At 52.8% G+C, this 20,262-nt stretch overlaps 1 protein-coding gene across 3 annotated transcripts in view; it reads right to left on the minus strand.

Moving 5' to 3' along the window:
- Positions 1–20,262, minus strand: part of RNF123 (ring finger protein 123) — a 49,923-nt gene that overhangs the window by 3,073 nt on the left and 26,588 nt on the right. For all 3 annotated transcript variants that reach the window (XM_026857393.1, XM_026857391.1, XM_026857394.1), the window contains 4 exons: positions 13,034–13,173; positions 12,682–12,870; positions 11,039–11,114; positions 10,063–10,147 (listed from right to left, as the gene is read on the minus strand). In XM_026857393.1, the coding sequence (XP_026713194.1) occupies positions 10,063–10,147; positions 11,039–11,114; positions 12,682–12,870; positions 13,034–13,173 (490 nt within the window). The remainder of the gene's footprint in view (positions 1–10,062; positions 10,148–11,038; positions 11,115–12,681; positions 12,871–13,033; positions 13,174–20,262) is intronic.

Genomic DNA, 20,262 nt, shown 5'->3' on the forward strand with positions numbered 1-20,262 from the left:
CGCAGCTGCCCCGCCGCCTGCATCTGCACCTCGGACCTGCTGAGCTGCAGCCGGCAGACGCTGCAGCGCGTTCCCCGGGCGCTGCCGCCCACCGCCACCACGCTGGACCTCAGCCACAACGCCCTCACGCAGCTCCGCGACCACTGGCTGGCTGCCCTCCCGCACCTCGAGGCTCTCCACATCAGCCACAACCAGATTAAGGACATTTCTCCGCAGGCTTTCCACAATGCCTCCTACCTGCGGCACCTCGACATGTCCTCCAACCACCTGCATGCTGTCGAGACTCACTACTTTGACGCGCTGGTGAGCTTGGAGGAGCTGCTGCTCTACAACAACCGCATTACGCGAGTGGATGAAAACGCCTTCGCCAAGCTGAGCGGCCTGCGGAAAGTCTACCTGAGCTGGAACAACCTGACCACCTTCCCCTTCCACGCAGTGCAGGGGTTGGGAAACTACAGCCTCCGCATATTGGACCTCTCCTCCAACAGCCTGAGCAGCATCCCCGTGGAGGAGCTGGCAGCTCTGCCTGAAAACATCAGGAACGGCTTGTACCTGCACAACAACCCCGTCAGGTGCAGCTGCCCGCTCTACCTGATGCTCCAGCGCTGGAAGCAGAGAGGTTTCAACTCCGTGAAGGATTTCTTCGAGGAACACACCTGCAAGGTGTCTGACAATGTGCCCCGGTCCCTGATCAAGTTCCTCAAATACAGCCACATGTTTGAGAACTGCTCGGCGGGCCCCGAAGACGTGCACCCAGTGCCCTTCCCTGTGATGGTGGGCCAGGCCCTCCTGCTCGCCTGCAACACCAGCCTGCCACCCGGGGCCACCACCTACATGTGGATCTCCCCTCACCACGAGCCCATCAAACACCCGGGGAACAGCAACCACTCCCTGGAGGTCTACCACAACGGCAGCCTGAGGATCGCAGCGGCCAAGCCCTGGCACTCTGGGGTCTACGTGGGCTTGGCCATCAACAGCCCCCGCAACTTCAGCAGGCTGTGCGAAGTCAACGTGACGGTCCACTACCCCAAGCCGGAGGGGGAGACCTTCAGCACCGGCCTCACGACCCTGCTGGGGTGCATCGTGAGCCTGCTGCTTGTGCTCATGTACTTGTACCTCACGCCCTGCCGCTGCCTGAGCTGCTGCAAGAAGCCAGCTCCTCTCAGCCCTCCGCAGGAGTGCAGCGCCCAGTCCTCCATCCTCAGCACCACCCCTCCTGCCACCGATGGGCCAAACCGCAAGGTCAGCACCAACAAGCACGTGGTCTTCCTCGAGCCTGTCCGGGAGACACAGAATGGCAAGATCCACCTGGCCCTCAGCGAGGATTTCCCCGACCCCAAGCACCCCAAGGTCCTGCAGCTCAAGTCAGACTCGGAATCCATCAGCTCCGTCTTTTCGGACACCCCCATCGTGTCGTAGCAGGGTAGAGCTGGCAGCAGAGCCGGGGCCTCCCCAGAGCTGTTCTCCTCCATCATTGCTAGAAGCAGGATTATTGGGCACCCTGAATTCCCGGCTTGACCACGACCCATGAGGGTGATTGGCAACACCCACAACTGCTTCAACCATGAGCTCCTGGTGGGTTTTGGGCCTGGGGCACATTAGTGCTCCTTGCGTAAGCCACTGGCAACGGCCTTGTTAGCACAGGGGTAACACTGATGAACCCAGCACACCTGAGAAACCTCCACTTCATGCGGGCAGCCAAACTCCCTAACAGTGACACTGGGGCTGGAGGTCTGCCACATCCCTGGGCACACGAGACCTGACCTGGTGCCACCACCACAGACACCGAGGCCGAGGAATACCTGTGACAAGTGGGGCACTGTCCTTGCTCATACCAGGGCCCCCAGGGATAGTGGTGCTACCGTCCTGTCCCTGCCTGTGCCAGTCCCCATCAGCATGCCCTGGTTGGGAGCTGCAGGGAGCACAGCCCCATCACTGGGGGGTGTGTGCCCACTCCCCAAACATGGCCACGCAGGAGGGATGGAGCTCAGCACCTGCCCAGCCATGCAGCCAAGCAAACGTTATAAGCTTTTGCTTCCTGAGAAGCTGTAAATAGTTAAGGCAGGATTAGGTGACGCGATACAGAACCCCGGCCCGCATTGCTCAGAACTCCCTGTGCCACCAAGGACGATGAGGTCTCGCATGCACCACCCTCCTTCGCTGCTTCTCCTTGAGGCAGACAAATGCGCTGCTAAAGCACAGCTATTTAGGCAGTAATCTAATAAGCCTATCGATAAATGTGAGTAATCCTCTCCTCTCTTGGGTTGTAATTCTCTAGTTATATTGGAATAAAAGTGCCTATTTTTTTAAGCTCACGCTGGGCTGAGTGTCTCTTTGCCCTTGCAGGGACAGTGGCATGCAGCCACCCTGCAAACCATGGGCGCAACAGTGGGAGTCTGAGGGAGCCCCAAATTCCCACTGGCCCAGCACATGGAGCCAGGCAATTCCCATCAGGATCACAGCCTCTCCTTCCATGAAGCCACATTAGGGCGGCTCGACAAGGGGGTTAAATGTGCCCAGACAGAGCTGGTGACCTGGGGCTGCTGTGAGAGGAGCAGCCAGTGGCTTGTCCCCAGGATGGCAGGTCTGGGAGCTGGGGAGGGAGCAGCACTAACTGACACAAGGGCACATCCAGACCCCAAAAGGGACGAGCAGGCTTTAGATGCAGGGCAGAGGCACTCTGGGGAGACCTGCCCGGGATTGGACTGGCCCTGTCTTTGGCTGAGCCCCGGTGCCCCCTGCACTCGGAGCCCCCCACCTCACTGGATGCCTGCACTGCTCTCCCCAGCACCCAGCCTTGCATTGCCCGGATGCCTGCACTGCTCTCCCCAGCACCCAGCCTTGCATTGCCCCGGCATGGGGAGCAGCTCTGCCCCCCCCCATAACTCCTGCTTGACCCCGCAGAGAGATAAGGGTGTTTCCCCATCTGCCAGCCATCGTCCTGTCCACAGACAGAGCAGGAGCATGTGGCTGTCACCTGCAGCACAGGGGATGTTGGGGCCAGCCTGCCGGCAGGAGCACAGCTCCGACACAACCCAGGCACTGCAAACGGTGACTAGGACCCTTTGTAGACCTTCCCCAATCTGCAGCCCTGCCACGGCCCCAAGAGCTGCTGGTAGCCCTGTGACCAGAGGGAAAGGAAGGGCCCTGTGGCATTGGGACAGTGCTAGAACCTGCCCTTCAACTTTTTCAGCCGGGAAACAAGTAGTTTTTTTCCCATCAAAAAGTCAATCATGCCCAAAGCACTTGTTAGAAACCCCCCCCCCATCCAAGAAGGGAGAGAGTGTTTGGGAGACCTGCTATCCCGAGACAATTGCCTCCTCCCAGCACCCCTCCTAACACCAACCTTGCGCACGGCTTCATGTGATACGTGCCCCCCTGCCACGTGCCCTGCAGCTGCTGATCAGTGGCTGGTGAAGGCAACGGGATGCAGAGCAATAGCTCTGCTCTGCAGCCCGCTGGCCTGCACCCTTGCTCCCCGCGCACCCACCGCTGCTGGCCCTGTCACCTCGCGTTAGCACAACGCTCCTGATGAGCCCAGGATGCCGAGCCGGCCATGCTGAGGTGCTGCCCGGGTATGATGAGGTGCTTCGATGTCACACTGATAGGTGAGTGGCACCCTGCCCCTTGAGGATGGAGCTGAGGTGATGCCATCCCCTGGCTTTGCACCCAGACAAGGACCCCATGGGAAGGATGGTTTGAATTTGCCCTGGGAAAGTCTGGGAAAGAGAAGAGACCCAGCTGAGTGGGCCCATGTCCAAACCTGCTGAAGGCACCATCCCAAGCATTGCCTGTGCCTGCTGAGGTGGTGCCGAGCCCATGCTGGAGAGCACATGTCACATCTAAGCACCGCAACCTCCTCCAAAAGGAAAGGTGAAGTGCTGCTCCAGGCTCCAGCACCCGGAGTGGGCATTACCCACCCGCTGCTCTTCTGCCGGCATCCTTGTGGGTCTCCTCGCAAACCTTCTCCCTCCCTGGTGCCAACATGAGCTTCCCAGGCATTAGTGCTCCTGCAAGCCTGCAGCCTCAGCTGAGGCTAATGACTGAAGCTCAGGGAAAGCTCAGGCCAACTAGAGTGTAAGAAAAGCTCCCGAGGGCCTCTCAGGGGACACACCAGCCTGGAGAAGCCCAGGAGAGCTCTTCTAGGCTGGCTGCAATTCTATCCTTGCAGGAAGGCTGTCTTACTATGCCAGGGACAGCATATCTGAGGTCTCTATCAGTGCTGCTCCCAAGGGCTCCCCACTGCCTTTACCCAGGAAAAATCTTGCTGCTGTGTTCCACACCTTGCTGATGCTTGGAAAGGACCCTGCACCACACTGCTGCTCCAAGGAGCAAGGCAGTTTGAACTGTTGAAACAGTTTGTTAAGCAGCCTGATAGGCAAATCATCTCAGCAAGGAAAATCATAGGCAGGAGCACAGTCTTCCTGACAGGCAGGAGGTGGGGAACGTAATGGATGGTCCCCAAGGAATACATCGACCTCTCTCAACAGCCATCTGCACCATTACAGCCCCGGCTCGCTGCCAAACCGGCCTCCTGCACAAATGTGCAATGGGTCAGCACAAAGCACGGCCTCCCGGCACGCAGGAACCCGTGCCTGCCTACGTGGGGATAACGCTGACTCCTGTCTCCCTGGCACTTCACATGCCAGTCCCTTCCTGTTCCCCTCTGCTGGGGCTGGACACACGACGTATATGTTTGGACCTGGATCCTTTCCTTATGATGCTCACAGTTTTCCAAAGAGCATGACGCAGCAAAGCCTGGTGCTGGCCAGCACGATGCCTGCTCCTGCTTCCCAGCGTGTGCCTGACAGCTAGGAGATCCCAGCCTTGGCAGTCCTATTCCTCAGGACATAGCATTTGTAGCCAGCAGCTTGTAAAAACTGTAAGATCAGTAAGGCCAGAGTCCTTTTTTACCTGTGAAACCTAGATTTCAGCTAGTCATTCCTCTCTGCTCTGGCTCACACTCACTCTAATACATTACACACGGCAAGACTTGAGTACCACTCATTTTCTGAGCTTTTAGAGCAAAGCAGCAAGGACTCCTTCAGACTGAGTGGTCTGTGAAATCTCTACTCCTGCACCTCCTTCCACCACAGCTCACTCATCGATATGTGCTGAAGGAGCACTAGTGTTTAAGTGATTAAGTAATTACAGTGTCCTACAGGACTGCAGAGAACTACCATGTCCAGCAGGGACCAGACCAGTCCCCAGGGTCCCAGCAGTGCTCGAGCATGCCGGTGGGTGGCCAGGTTGAGTTTAAGAACCTGCAGAGCGGGAAATTCTGTGACTTTTCCAGTGGAGGTGATCCCAAAACCATCTAGCAATTGAACAGTGTCTGTTTAGCCTGCCTCCTCCACCTGGCCTCATGCCTCCTCACCTTTCTGCTCATCAACATGTTACTTCTGCCCAGGGAACTTCTCCATCTCCTCCCTCCTGGCAGTCTGCCCCTCTGCACCCATCTGTGCTGTGCAAAGGAGAACAGGGCAGAGATGCAGCCAGAATTACCCCAATATCATGTCAGCCCAGTGCCAGTCCTCCTGGCAGTTCTGCTGGCTTGTGCTCAGCATCCCACTGGCACAGCGTGGTTGTTTCTGGCCCAGGATCCCCATTCTGTGCTCTGCTAACTGGTACCACCATGTTCCTGTGACCACAGTACTCTTCCCTCTGTCTTCTCTATCCTTTGGGCATAAGTCCCTGCAAGATACACCTTGAAGACTGCTTAGATCTTTTCTTGTATGGTTGCACTGCAGACAAGTTCACTGGCTCCTTGCACGTGCCCTAACCCTCCAGACTCACACTGAGAGCATCAGCCACGGGCAGGGCTGGGGAAGGCACTGGAGGAGCGGAGTGGTGGCCAAGCCCCAGCATAATATGGCTAATCTCTGCTTGGGGATGGCCACTCATTTTCCACAAAGCCTGTTCCAATTTATATGCCCAGTCCTAATTACAATGTGTCCTCACACACAGGGAACCAACAACCTCACCTTTGGGCCTCACCCCTTCCCCTGCTGCTCACTCTCACCAGGATCCTTACACAAGCTCTAATGCCGCTCCATTAGCTCACTCCAAAGGAGGCTTAATAGAAAACACACTCAATTATTTAGCAGACAAACGGGGGGATGATACCAGCTGAGGGCCTCTGGCGCAGACCCAATGATTCAGCCCAATTCCTGGCTCAGCCTGGCAGATCCTGCCTTCCCTCTCCTCCCTGTAAAACCAAGGCTCAGTCATTAGGGACTGGCAAACAGGCAGCACATGGGCATCCCTGCCTCCTCGGCGCTGCAAGGCACTGAGACTCCATGCAACAAAGGTGCTGCCCAGCTGCTGTCAGACCCCAGGGCTGGGAGGGGGCAGCACATTAAGAGGCCCCAGCAGTCCCACAACAACACTGCAGAGGCCAAAATAGTTTTAAACCAAGCAGCTGTTGCCTGTTGGTGAGAAAGCCCAGCCCCCAGCATCAGGCTGTCCTGCTCTTGCCTGCTGCTGAGGTTTGGCTCCCTCCTGGCAAGTCCTTGAGGGAGAGGCAGCTGCTCTGCTGGGAAACAGGGCAACTGCCATGCTCCTGCCTGGGACCTAGAAGACTCTCTGCTGAGGGTCTCTTGCTTGAGCTAGCAACTCCCTATCTGTGCCCTGAACTAATTCTCCTCTGCCCCTGTTTGCAAAGTTCATTACACCCAGGGAGGGAGCCAAGCCATGAAATCCCCAGGCCATGCTGCAAAGGTCAATAAGCCCAGACGAGGTGGGCACTGAAGCTTTGGTTCACCATGAGCAGCACTGCCCGTCCTGCTGGACTTGACGAGGAAATGCATTTCTTCTCTCAAAAACAGAGAAGAACAGAGTCCCCTGCTCTATCCAGGGACTAAGGTGTATGATGTATCAACGGTCTCATCACATCCCTGCCTGGGCAATGTTCCCTTTTCTTGTACTTAATGGCTCTGTTTGACTTGATGCCTGGCTGAGCATCCCATGCTGGGGAAGGAGCAGCTGAAGCATCTGACTGCATCCTGATATGCGGCTGGATGAGTCGGCAGGGCCCTGGCTCTCCTTACTCCCACCCTTCCCCACTGGAATATTTTGGCCCCATAAATGGGATATCACTGCTCCACTCCCAGATGAACCTGTACCCTCTGTCTCAGGGCAAAGCTTGCAGCACTTTCAAAGGAAGTGCCTGGCACAGCATCAGCTTGCTGGGTTAGAGGCAACCAGAAAAACCACAGCCAAGCCAAGGAAGTCACTTGAGGTCCTGTCCCCTGTCCTCATCCTCTGGGGCACAGCCTCCTCATGGGGAACCAGTCAGGGTAACAGCTAGTGTCCCAGGTAATTCCCACAGAGAAATTCCTATGTGCAAATGTGGGTTGGATAATCTCTCTCTGTTAATGATTTCTGACAATCTCAGAGTTACCAAATGGGACCTGGAAGACACTTCCACCTGCTTCCAGCATGCCCAGGCAGAGTGCTTCTGAGGAAAGGAAAAAAGCCCGTACTGTTATGCTGCTCGCTGCACTGAGAGGAAGGAAAAAAAGGAAAAAGAAAAGCTGTCTCCTCTTGAGTTCATATAGATGGTCTGCTCTGGAGAGCCTGGTTACTTTAACCACGATGGGATCCTTTACAGAATCCTTTAGATCTCTTCAGTTACCCCTTGCAACAACACAACCCATGCCAATCATCTCCCATGGGAGTGTACAGACCTGAGGAAGGTTTAAATTCCCCTTTTCCATTCCACAGACCATCTTCTTACGCATGTGCCTGGAGACAGACGCTTCCCATTGCCCTGCTCTGGGCCAGACATTGTTGACCTGTACCATCTCCCTGTTTTTTGGGCAACTGTGGGGAGGACATCCCTGTGGTGCTCTGCTCACCCCAGCTGCACCTCCCAGTCTTCAGCACCCCGTGGCGATGGTGCCAAGAGACTTGCACACAGGATCAAACCAGGACTGAACCCTCAACAAATGCAAAGGCAGCAGAAAAGCCTCTGCATTTCCTCTCATACCTACTGTTTTTCTCCATCCTGTCTCTGATTGCTATTTTTCAACACACCTGCATGAAGCAGAACCACTCTGTAAGCAGAGTACAACACTCACACCCCAGTCCTCCATTCAGAGTGCTGCAAAGAAGGTGGGTGGCTCAGTTTTCCCTCCCAAGCAAGGTACTCTGCCTGTGGCCACGCTGACCTCTACCATCAGCCTGCCCACCCCCTCTGCTTGGGTAGAGGTAGAGGGTCTCCAAGCCACCAGCCTCAGTTCTTTTGTCTCGATTGACCTCAATGACTCCCCTGCAACGCTTGCTTGCCTTTTATAGATCAGTGACGTATCAAACCTCAGATTTAGTGCAGGTCTTTGCAAAATCACATAAAAGCATTTTATAGATGTCTTTCCCTGTTCCACCTTGTACTTCTCCTGCTCAGCTAGGTCCACCATAAGGACATGATACTTTTGTCGCAGCGTTCCCCATTTTGTATTTATTTGTACTTTCCACTGCCCAAGGAGGTGACTACAAAGCCCTTGAAGACCAGTTAGAGACTTGCCACTCTCCAGCCTCACAGCACAGGATACAGCACCTCTGGTTTGTGACGGCGCAGCCCACCACTGCCCGTGGCGTGGCGGATGCTGCTGGCAGACGGGGGACGGTGACACTTAGCAACGTACAGCTCCTCTGATACCACCTGCCTGGGCTTCACTAACCCAAAGCACAACTGGCTTTTCAGGCAAAGGAGACACAGTCGGGAAGCTTTTTGTCTCATCAGGACTCCTTGAAGGCTAGGAAGGATGTGATTGTCATCATACTACCATCTTCCTAGTGCTCTTTGTAGTTTGCTAAACTAAGGGCCAGAGAAAGAGCTTTATCCCTCCCTCTCTTTGACTCTACAAATGACCTGGCCTGGGACAGATATTCAAGGGACAGGGAGCCAGGAAAGGACTTCTCATCCTGCCTGGCATGCAGGGAACTGCTTTATTAGCTCCCCACTTCCCTCCAGGAAGAAGGTTCTAGTTGTCGTGTCAAATCCACAATGCTTACCCTTTCCACAGAGCAGGATTCTGGGGGTGAGCAAAATCCACCCCTGTTCACAGTCCAGAACAGCCACTGATCAATGACCTTGTGCTATGCTCTTGGCACTGTCACACTTGGGGCTGTGAGACTGGTACAGCAGTCACAGGAGGCAGGATATAATTAGATATATTTGTGTACATCTTTGAGTCCTTGAAAGAAGCAACTGAAAGACTGGCTGCGGGGCTGAGCTGCTCGGCCAGATGGGGCTCTGCGCTCTGCAAAGCCAGACACTATCATATTCTCCAAATGTGAAAACAAGCAGAATGTGCAGCACCCTACAGGGCACAGTGGCCAGGCAAGACACCCATAAATGACACTGGGAGAGAGCAGAGGCAAGGCTGCAGAGGGTATCAGAATAAGCCTATTTACAGAACTCTGCACAAGCAGGCACAGACACATATAAACCACGAGGTCAGCTGTGTCTTTGTCCAGCCACATCACTCCCTCAGTGCTGTCTCTCTGAATAGCTGGTGACCATAAATACAAGATTTGCTTCATCAGAAAATCAGCATCACCTTGCATCACAGGTCTGGGCAGCCAGAGCGCTCTGCACACATTTTGATGCCTTTCTGAGATGGGTCCAGAGCGAAGAAGCTTTAATGAACCAACTCCCTTCCACCCACTGCTGTGTTGCAGCACTTTGCCTGCGTCACCACATCAGCACAGCTTTTACATGCGGCGCTCACAACCTCCAACTGCAGCTGTCCTGCCAGACCCATCCCAAGGAGGAGGGTGCACATGTGCTGTCAGAACAGCACCTCATAGCTGCCACTCACGAGGGCTTTCCTGCACCACAGGAAGGAGTTTTGCACCCAGCAATAGCACTGGGATGCAGCTGTTGCAGGGGGGTGCAACTCTTTGGCTTCTGCCTGCTCCATGCACATCTGCCTCGTTGCCCTTTGGTCCCCACACACCCACATCACTCCTGCAACACCCCACGGCACTGACTACTGCAGCGCCTGAAGCCATGCCACACATAGTGACTCCATGCTTTGGAAGTCAAAAGTCACTCACCCCTGAACATCAGTGTCCACAAGCAGCCGGACCAGTATCCCTGTCACGGCCACAAGGATTGGGTAGTGGTCCACACTCTCCAGCCCTGCAGAGGCAAAAGAGAAAGATAGAGCTGCTGCCATCGCATGACAGGCAGAGCAGGGCTGTACCTCTGCTTCCAAACTTGGTGGTGGAGCAGTCCAGGAGGTAGAAACTGTGACTTGGGCTCTCCAGTGGAGCCATGGGTTTCATAAAGGACAGAGGAGTCTTCCCCACTAATGCAAACCCCAGACACAGGCACTGCTCTCACGATGGAGCACCCCTGGCTCTTCCAGACCTCAAGAGGAGTAGGTGGTCTGTCCCCTCCTTAGCAGGCAGGAAAATCCAGCTGCTGTACGGGAAATACAGGATGCCTGTAACACAGCACCTGGAGCTAGTCTCTGCTAACAGGCCCACTCAGCTGCCCACAGTCACCTCCATGAGGAAGAGGGCTGATGTTGCTGAGAATGGCTTCCCCCAGCAAGTCAGTGCACCTTTACTCGATGCAGAGCACAGCAACTAAGCCTGACACCTAAACTGCAATCTGTCTGAGGCTTTGAGCTTTCAAACAGCTCCCACCTAACCTGCATCAGAGCAGTGTCCAGCAAGGCACCTCCCTGCCCAGGCACAGCACAGCTGCCACTAAAACCATGGACAGCCAAGTCTGTGCATCAGCTGCCTTGTGAGGACAGATCCTGGAGGGAAGCAGAGCTGCTGGGCAGAGAGAAGCTAAGGGCCTAGGGAGAGCACTAATGCTCACGTCCGTCTGGAGGATTTACATGTCTTCTGAAGACAGCACTTCTGTGGCAGTCTGCAGGACAAGACAGGCTTCCCAGCCACGAGATCTGATCCTATCCATTCTTGTGCCAACCTTCAGCACAAGCCACCCCTCGCTTCCCAAGGGCAGGCCTCCAGCAGGTTTTCAAGGCAGCAGGACAGAGTTAATGGAGGGACTCACCTGGCAGACGGAGGTTGACCACCCTGTCAAACAAGTTTCTTTCAGCTGTCACACGGTTCAGCACCTGGTTCAAGAGCTGTGTAGGGAAAAGCAGAGAGGGTCTGTATTTTCTGGATGGGCCTTGCTGTGAGGAGCATCCAAAGAGCATGCTTTGGGGCAGCATGTCCTTACAGCTTGGGCTCAGTGCCTGGGAGCTGGTGGATGCACAGAGGAAGGCTCACAGCACAGACCTAACTTGGCCTTGGCACATAAGGAGGTGGGACCACACCACAGTGGTTGTACCAGACCCAAACCTCCCAGGGAAGAGTCAGTCTGAGGCCAAGACACCTGAATCTCAGCATCTTCCATCTAAATCCAAATCCCACCTACAGAAGCCAAGCTACTTCTGTGGATAAAAGCTCTTGGCAAGCAGAATCTACAGTCCCTAGGACAGCCACAGCCTGTGAAGAGTGAGCTGGCAGCAAGACAGACCTACCAGCCCTGAAGCACGGGATGAGCGCAGAGAGCAATCTGCTGCTCTGCTTGACAGAACATCGCCACAGGCAGAGATTTCTGCCTATGACCAGCACAGAAGGAATCAACTGTGAAGACACTTAATTAGCCACCATTAGCTCTAACCCAAACCCCCAGTGGAATGAGCAGGGACCACTCCAGGCTTGACACCACTGCTGCAAGCTGAGCACCGTCTCTCAGATGCAGCATCTCTCTTCTGTCGCCCTCATGCACGAACAGCAGAACACTGCTCCCTTCTGTGGGCACGTTCAGCAGTGGGACATGGCTTCGTAGCAGCACCAGAACGCGAGGGGGATGCTACAGCATGCAGCTCTCTGCTGCCTATTCCCCAGCTTGCCAAAACCACCTGCTAAGGGCCCCTCACTTTCCTCCTCACACGGTGATCCCTACAGAAACCCCAGGATCCCAGGCTGAGCACTTCCTTCACAATTGCTGTACCAGACCCCAGTATGCTTTAACTCATCTGCTCAGAGCCGTGAGCCTCAACCCTTGGATCAACACCCTTGCAGTACAGGTAAGAGATATATGACTGCTTCCCCCCAGGCTGGCTCGTACAAGTGCAGCCTGTCCTCAGAGATACCCAGGGTTGCTCATACTTCAGAGCAGAAACTAATTTACTGGAGCCTAAGGGTGCTGTGTGTTGGAATAGGGCTGTTCCAGTCACCCCAGCAGGGAAGCGTTTGGTACCATATTCTAGGACTGAGGGATAAAGGACCAAGATGCCTGCCCAAGGGGCATGTTTCCTCTGAAGCCTGCTATACTCTCCAAAGCTCTTTGCTCAGATGTACCACACCTCCTGTTCAGATTTCATGGCATTGCTTGTCACAGGAGAATTCAGCATTTTCTGTGGCAGAAACTGGCCATAGCCCCTCTGAAGAAAGATTTAAGTAGCTGTCATCCTCCCTCCCGGTAAAGGTAGAGACCAGCTGTGGCCAGACTAGTTGCAAAGGAGGGGAGCAGTAGATTTTAGGGAGCACCACCTGTTCTGTAGCAGCTGAGTTTGCTGTAGCAGTTTTAAGTACTACAGCACTTGCAGCAGGAGCTACTTCACAGCACATCTGAAGAGAGGGCAGAGGGGCCCCCATGCCCCTTCAGAGGATGCTTCTTCATACCCTGCTAAAGGATGATACCTGGGCAAGCCTCCGAAGCAACAGCTCTGATGATGGGCGATTCCAGTCCAGAAAGATCTCCGGTGCCAGCGTGACAGTCATTTCCAGCACCCTGAGCAAGCTCACCGACAGGTCGAAGCAGGTGGCACACACTTTCAGCTGGCGGCTGTCCACAAAATTCCTCTCCAAGCGCTCCGCTGCCTGCTGGATCTGCCAAGCAATGGAGACAGCTTAACAAGGTGCCTCTTCCCAAAAGGAGGGCCATGACCCCCAGCCCAGCTCAACCCCAAGAGTTGTGTCTTGGACCTTGCTGCCTGTAGGACATGGGCACCCACTGAGTGCTGGACACTGCAGCCCTGGGCAGCACACTCACCTCTTGAATCATGCCGATGAACTCGGAGAAAGCCCAGTTCAGCTGGTTGAGGACGCTGTTGAGGAAGCTGGGGGCCAGGTCGCGGTCGCTGCGGAGCAGGTCTGCCATGTGCTGCTGCAGCAAGGTGGAGGGACATGGCTCTGAAACCAGACAGCGACAGCTTCAGCAGCCTGGTCCCAGAGCGGCCGTGGGTACGGGGCAAGAGCAGGTGGGAAGCCCGGTCCTGGGCTTGGTAAATGCTGGCTTGTGTTTTACAGTAAGCAGAGATGGCAGGGCACTGGGAGCCGGGGTACAAGGACTATTCTAAGCAGCGATCTCGCCTCTCACACCTCCAAGCACTTTTTTGCAATGCCAGCCTGAATTAACCAGGGAAGAGCCCACATGCAGAGGAACACTGCCCTGCAGCTCAGCAGCCCTTCCACTCAGCTCTGCGGAGGCCCACGGTCAGCTCAGCATTAATTGCTCCTGATACCAGTGTGGCAGCAGCTGCCCAGAGCCAGCATGACCACCCCTGGCCTCACACGGCCGTGCCTGTCTGCCTGTGTCTGGGAAGGAAGGTACCTCACAAATCCCACTTCTGAGAGGTTTCTGCACAGAGCTAGGGCTTGCTCTGCCCTCAGCAGGCTCAGGCAGAGCCTCCCTGGCTAGGTTCAGCCTGAGCACAGACACAGCCCTGTGGTATGTGGCATCTCACCTCTGAGCTTCTTCACTATCAAGAGCACAGATGGGGTCAGACCCAGCTACTGGGAAACGCAGTCAGGGCTGTGTGGGGCACTGTTCCCCATGGATGGGCAGGGGAAGGAAGGGGCACTAATAGGATGGATGCTGCTCACCAGCAGAAGGACCCACTGTCAGCTAAAGGCTCACAAAACCATTCAACACTACAAGGGAAGGGTACTAGAGTTCAAACCACAGGCTAAAATTCAGGGCTTGGAGAAAGACACTTGAGCAGATTTACCAAATATAGGAGAAAAAACCCAGTGTAACTACTTTTCCCTCTACTAGAAGCTATTACTTAATAAGAGCAGGTGGAAACTCTGGTACCACCAGCACTGCAGCACCCAGAAGGAACAAGCCATGCTGTGACTCCAGAAGGTCTTTGGGGTCACAGCCTGCTCAAAAGGCCAGCATGGGCAAAGAAAACACAGGGTGACCTCCATCACATCCCTAGGGATTGAGAAACAAGGCATAACTACAGGCACATTGCTAGCAAAGCCAGAGAGGGATGGCAGGAGACTGTCAGCTCAAATGGGAACAGGATAAATTATTCTGTAAATACCCACTAGCAAGTGCAATGAGCTTCTGTTGTTATGGAGGACAAGTGCTGACATCTCACAGTGCATAATCACTCCAGGCAGGCCATTGCCCTGGCTTTGATCCTGCCTAAAAACACATCTTTGGGAGAGTTTTCATCACAACAAACATCTTTGATGTCCTACTCCCACCTGAAAGCACTTTCCCAGCCCTTGGCCACACGTGCTTAGGGACTGCCCAAGCCACACGTCCTTTTTATGTCTTTAGCGGTCCTCAGTAGATTTCTTGCCCAGTGTCCCCTGAAACCGTGTAACCCTTTAGCACTGAATGTGTCCTGGAACAACATTTCACAGTTCAATTGTATGAGGCAGGAGGAATTCGGATTTGAGCTTGGCTTGTTCTTGCTTTATTTGATAAGATTTATTCTCTTCAATCCCCTCCTTCTGTTGGGAGAAACAGCTAGATGCTGCTCTCCAGTCAATTCCTCCAGATAGCCATGATTTCACACCTTTATGATAGTCTTTTGAACAGGAACAGCTTCAGCCTGTACAGCTTCCCATACAGAAACTGTCACATCTTTCTCCCCTTTGCCATCCCTCCCTGAGCCTTGTTGGTTCTCCCAGATTTTCTTTGGTGGAATCAGAAGCACATGCAGCATCCAAACCACAAGCACGTGGCAGATTAGCACAAAGGCATACTGTGGCTTTGGTTTGTTTTCCTTTCCTCATAATTGCTGCTGTGTAATTTGTTCCTTTGAGCGGGCATCAAGCTGATATTGGCATCAAGCTAATATTTTCCACAAGATTACAATAGGATGACAGTTCTCGGATCACCCTTTTGCAAGAATTATAGTTCAAAATCCTCAGGAACATGCTGGATGCAAGGCACAAGCAGAGATGCCCAGGAGTCAACACTGGAGCCCATCTCGTTGTCTTGTCTGTCAGTGATGGACAATGGGGCACAGCACACCCCTACCAAATTTGCAGATGACACTAAACAAGGGGCTTTGTCTAATGTGCCAGAGGCACCCTGAGAAACTTGAGGATTGGGGAAAAAATCATATTCAACAAGAATAAACTTCTGCACCTGTAGAAGAATGATCACAAATATCAGTCCTGGCTGGGAAATAACGGTCTGAGCACCATCCCACGAATGGGTGTTGTAGGATTACAGCTTGAACAGGGGACAGATGAGGGCTCTCACTACAACAAAGAGGTAGGTGCAGATCAAGGGGAGGTGTCACCCGTTTGCTTGGCCCGGGGGAGTGAAATGCTGGGGTTTCAACCCCAAGCCCCAAATTAAGGTTGACATGTGGGTGATTCCCACAGCCCTTCCCAAAGGGGGGTGAGTTTACCTTTAGGCTTCCCTCCAGGATGGGCCGGCCTGGCAGACAGAGCCATTGGGTAAAGGAGCCCCAGGGGTCCCGCAGTCAGTAACAAAGGTCAGGTGTCCCACTGAGGGATAAAAGCTGGGACCATTGCAGGAGGGGCAGTGTCTGTCTGTGAGGTGGGTGCCCTGTGCAGAGTTCCCTGTTGGGGAAGGACCTCCCGCCTCCCTGGGACTGGGCTCCAGTCAGGTCTGGCCTTTGGAAATGTGGGCTGTGTAGAGATTCTGTGTGCCGCTTCCTTGGTCTGATGTGTTTGGCTTGTTGACTCAGTTGTCTCCCATCCCTTCTATGGGAAACTGCATTTCACCATTTATTCCACCCATTGTTGGTTGTGTGGTGTCGTTGTTGGGGTCAGTGGGATTGATGTCAATTGTGTATAATCTGACTGATTCATTTGTACACCCAGTGCTCACCCAGGTACTGACCCTTTTGTACCAAATACAATTTGGTTATTGGTTCATCTTTATGCTGGCTGTGTCCTTTATGCTAGGCCTAATAATTGGCAAAACAGGAGGTCACACCTGAAATAATGTGGCTCTTTTCTCAGGAGGGTACATAGACAGATTCGAGGGAGCCTATCCTGCAATCCTGTCTCTAAGGGTTATGCTCAGCTCACAGCCCACTGATTTTTAATCTCATTTTCCCTTCTGTTCACCAATCTACATCTGGCAACACTGAATTCATCTACTTTTTCTCTCCCAGTCAGAGAATTAGAAGGTCCTTTTTCAGGTCTGAGCTTTTGTGTTCTCTTTTCCCTCCAGTGTTCGAGTGCTGAAGCAGTTCTAGGCAAGGCTCACCCACCACTCTTCACAGATGAGCTCTGAGGGTTGTGCTGTTGGTCCATTGCCAAAGCCTCTTTTACCAACATTTCAAGTCAGGACAGATCTCAACATGAATCTCCCAGCCAAAGTTTACCTCATTTGAAGGCAGATTTGGCTTTTTGAAGGATGCTCTTATGCTTGTAATAACTTGCTTTAGCCTGATTTTTAGCCAATGACTATTTCCTCATGGTCTTCTTCCAATAAGTGATGTGAATTGCTCCAAACCTCCAGTTCTATGCTCTTAAATGCTTTCCCTGCTGCTGGCAAAGACTGTGCCAGTTTGTAACAGCATTGAAAAGTGGTGCCACTGGTCAAACTTCTTGACAGATATGTAGGGTTTTTTTACGGTTTTAAGCTAACACCAAGAAACAAAAGCTGGAGTTCCTCAGCCTTTTGTTGATCCCAAGAGGATTCTGAATCTAAAGACGTTGCAATCACTGCTGTTCTTTGAAAGCAACATAAGGAACTAGCCCTGGAATACAGCAAGAGCAGCTTCATCTGTATGATGTTCCCAGATGAGGTTCTCCATGGGGCAATCATTCGTGGCATGCAGAAACCTAGCCCTGGTGCTGTGTTTATCTTCATTTGCAAGATAGTCATCTTTGCTGAGGCATTTCCACCTACCCCCTTCACGTCTCAGTTACCACTGCCCTCCTGGGTAAGGACACAGCCCTTACGTGTGCCATTTCAGACAGGAACATCACTTCATAGTGAGTCTGTACATACTCACTGATGTGATCACTTTCTTGATCCTGGCAATAGTATGCCATTAGTATTTCCAGAACCTGTAACTCCCCAATACAAAAGCCACTCAGTCTTGGCTTAGCCTTCATTATGGCAGATAAAGATCAGTCATTGGAACAGAAATCAGTGGTTTTCCAAGGCCAGAAATTATGACCTCAATACATTTAATGTGGGCAACAGAGCATGGCCCCAAGCGGTTATAGATATATCTGATCTTTCCACAACAGAAACTTCCCCACAAAAATATAAGCAAAATAGTCAGAGGGAAAAAAAAAATCTAGGTGAGGGAGAAATAGTGAATAAAAACACCGAGTTCTCTAAGAATATTATTAGGCAGACAGAAAGCCCCAGTGCTACAACAAGTGCTTGGGTTAAAAGGTTCAGTGAGACCAGGATGAAGCAAAGACATAAGTTAAAATGTAAAAGGTAAAGTGAACATAAATATAACCAGCTGATGAAACAAGGAGAAAGGGGGTAATAGAAGGAGAAGACATAAAAGAAACATCCGTGATTAACCATGGTATATGCAAAGTTTCTTCAACTATAGGAAAAAAAATTCTAGCAGAATTATTAAAAGAAGTAGTAATGGGAGAAAGTCTAACAGTAGCAGAGGCTCATTAATAGAGAGTTAAAAATTAATAAAGCAGACAAAGTGGAAGCCTTCTATAAGTGCTCCTACTAGATAATTGTAAAGAAGCAGGGTCATATACTTTCATCACAGGAAGATAATTATGTACTTTATAATTTGCTAATGACCCAGGAAGATTTATAACAGGGCTACTTGTGAGACTTCTTGGTCAGCAGCCCAAGGGGGTTCTCTGGGTGCTGCAGCATTTAGAGTAGAGCTGAGAGCACAGACGAGGAAAGCCCCAAATAGACTAGATTAAGAAGTAAAGCAGTCCCACCCAATGCTAATGTGAAGTTTTTGAAAGGATCTAGATGTAGATGTGGAACAGCTGTTGCTCAGTGGCTGTGGCTGTTGGGATGGGGCTGGGGATGCAGTGATTCACGTCACCAGTAAACTGCTCCTGGTCAAAGATGTGTTTAGAGAGGACCAAAGGGAACGTTGCAGGGTGAGGCAGAAGGAAAGCAAGCTGCATTCAAGGGATATCAATAAGGTCGAGTGCAAGGCATCAGGACACCCCAGTGCACACCTGGGACTCTCGCATGCCTCTGAAGCAAAGTGCTAGCACACAGGCTAATGCAAGTTTTGGCTCTGTAACCAGCAGACCAGGGAGGTGTTCCAGCCAGCATGACACTGGCACCCCCAGGCTGCTAAAAACATGGGAAGGGTGAACACTGGGACTCACAAAAAAGCAAACCCCCTTCCTGAATAAGACACAGAGGCTGCACTTTCTTTTCATCATTAAAAAGGACCAAGAAGTGAGTTTACTCTGGTACACAAGAACTTTTGAAGAATAAAATGTTGTAATGCACAGAGTTTAACCCAGCAGAGAAAGGCAGAGCAGCAGCAGTGGAAGACAGAAGATGAGGTTAGGTACATCTCCATCAAGAAAAAGTGATGGATGTATTTCTGAGGATGAAGAACCACAAGAAGAGCTTGGACAGTTCAACTGACGCCAGCTGATGCTTTTGCTGTTGTCAAATCTAGATGGGATTTCTTCCTGAAAGACTCTTTAGTTTAGGCAATTTGCTGGACTTAGGAAAGGGATGTGGGTGAATTCTCTCACCCACATTGCATAACAGCTCAGCTAGATGATCTCATGGTCCCACCTACCTACCCTCCAACGCTTGATGGATGCGTGGGCAGAAGGCCTGGGGCAGAGGAGCCCTGTGCTGCAATCTGAAACCACCCTGTAGCTCGGTAAAAGCAAGACAGGCTGGGCCTGGCACAGTGCCACCGCTGCTGCTCACCGTGTGCGTGCTGTAACAGCATCTGGCCTTGCCTACAAGCCATGATGAAAGCAAAACAAGTTCCTACAGCAGCCACCGACCAGAACTGCCCCCACCTCTGAGCAGAGCCCCCGTCTGCTCTCAGGAGCCAAAATGGAGGCAGAGCCCTGCCTGCATGAGAGCTGTCCTGTGCCAGCAGGGCTAAGGAACAACTTCAGAAGCAAGCAGGAACACACACAGCCTTTCTGAGCCTCTCCCCCTCCCTGGGCTAAGCCAGGCAGCCATCTCGTTGCTCACCATCAGTGAGCACAGGCAAAAGGCAGCGTAGGAGACGAGGTGGTCTGTGCTTTGTGTTTCATGGATATTGCGGGGCAGTGCCAGCACACCTTCCCCACCTGTGCAGTCCTCCAAGGAAGCATCCTCAAAGCAGGATAAGGCTGGAGCACCAGACAAGAGGCATTTGCCCAAGCTCTATTCAGACGGGCCTGCAGAAGCAGAGCCAGACAAACAGAGATTTCCTTCAGGTCAGCAGTTTGTCCCATTGTCCCTGCCAATGCTCAAATTCCAACAAGGTGAAGAAGACTGATTGGTGGGAAGGTGGGGGGGGGTCGTCTCCTCCTCCTTCCCTGGGCAGCATCTCAAGGACACCTCTGAGTCCCCTGTTCCTATTCAATTAAATCAGCATTCATTATTGATTTGGTTGCGCCTCAAAATAGCAATCCCAGGAGGAAGTCCCCAGTAGCCAGCCCAGCCCACTCCAGGCTCAGACTGTGTGGAGCCACCTGAAGATGGATGGGGAGAGGCCTTGAAAGCTGAGCGACTCTGCTCCTGTCCCAGAGTTCCTAGGATGGAGGCAGCTTGGTCACCACCCCACAGGACTGGTGGCAGCCACTCCAGGGCTGGCTTGTGTAGTAGGAGGGCGAGGGGACAGTCATGTGTCCCAAGCCTTCCCCATTGCCCTCCAAGGATGAGAGGAACCCAAGGCTGGCACAGCCTGAGGCAGGGCTCTGACCCCAGAGGTAACACTGATAAAACAGCTGAAAGAGCAGGTCCATGATGCAGCCTCAGAGACTGCCATGTGGGTACCAGCCTGCCTGGCATTGCCCAGGGACGTAACTAAGAAAAACAACCATTGTGTGAAGCCCTTTGCCCCCAAAGAAAAGTCTCTC

This window comes from Athene cunicularia, assembly GCF_003259725.1.
Source record: "Athene cunicularia isolate RWA chromosome 12 unlocalized genomic scaffold, athCun1 chr12_part1, whole genome shotgun sequence".
Taxonomy (NCBI): Eukaryota; Metazoa; Chordata; class Aves; order Strigiformes; family Strigidae; genus Athene; species Athene cunicularia.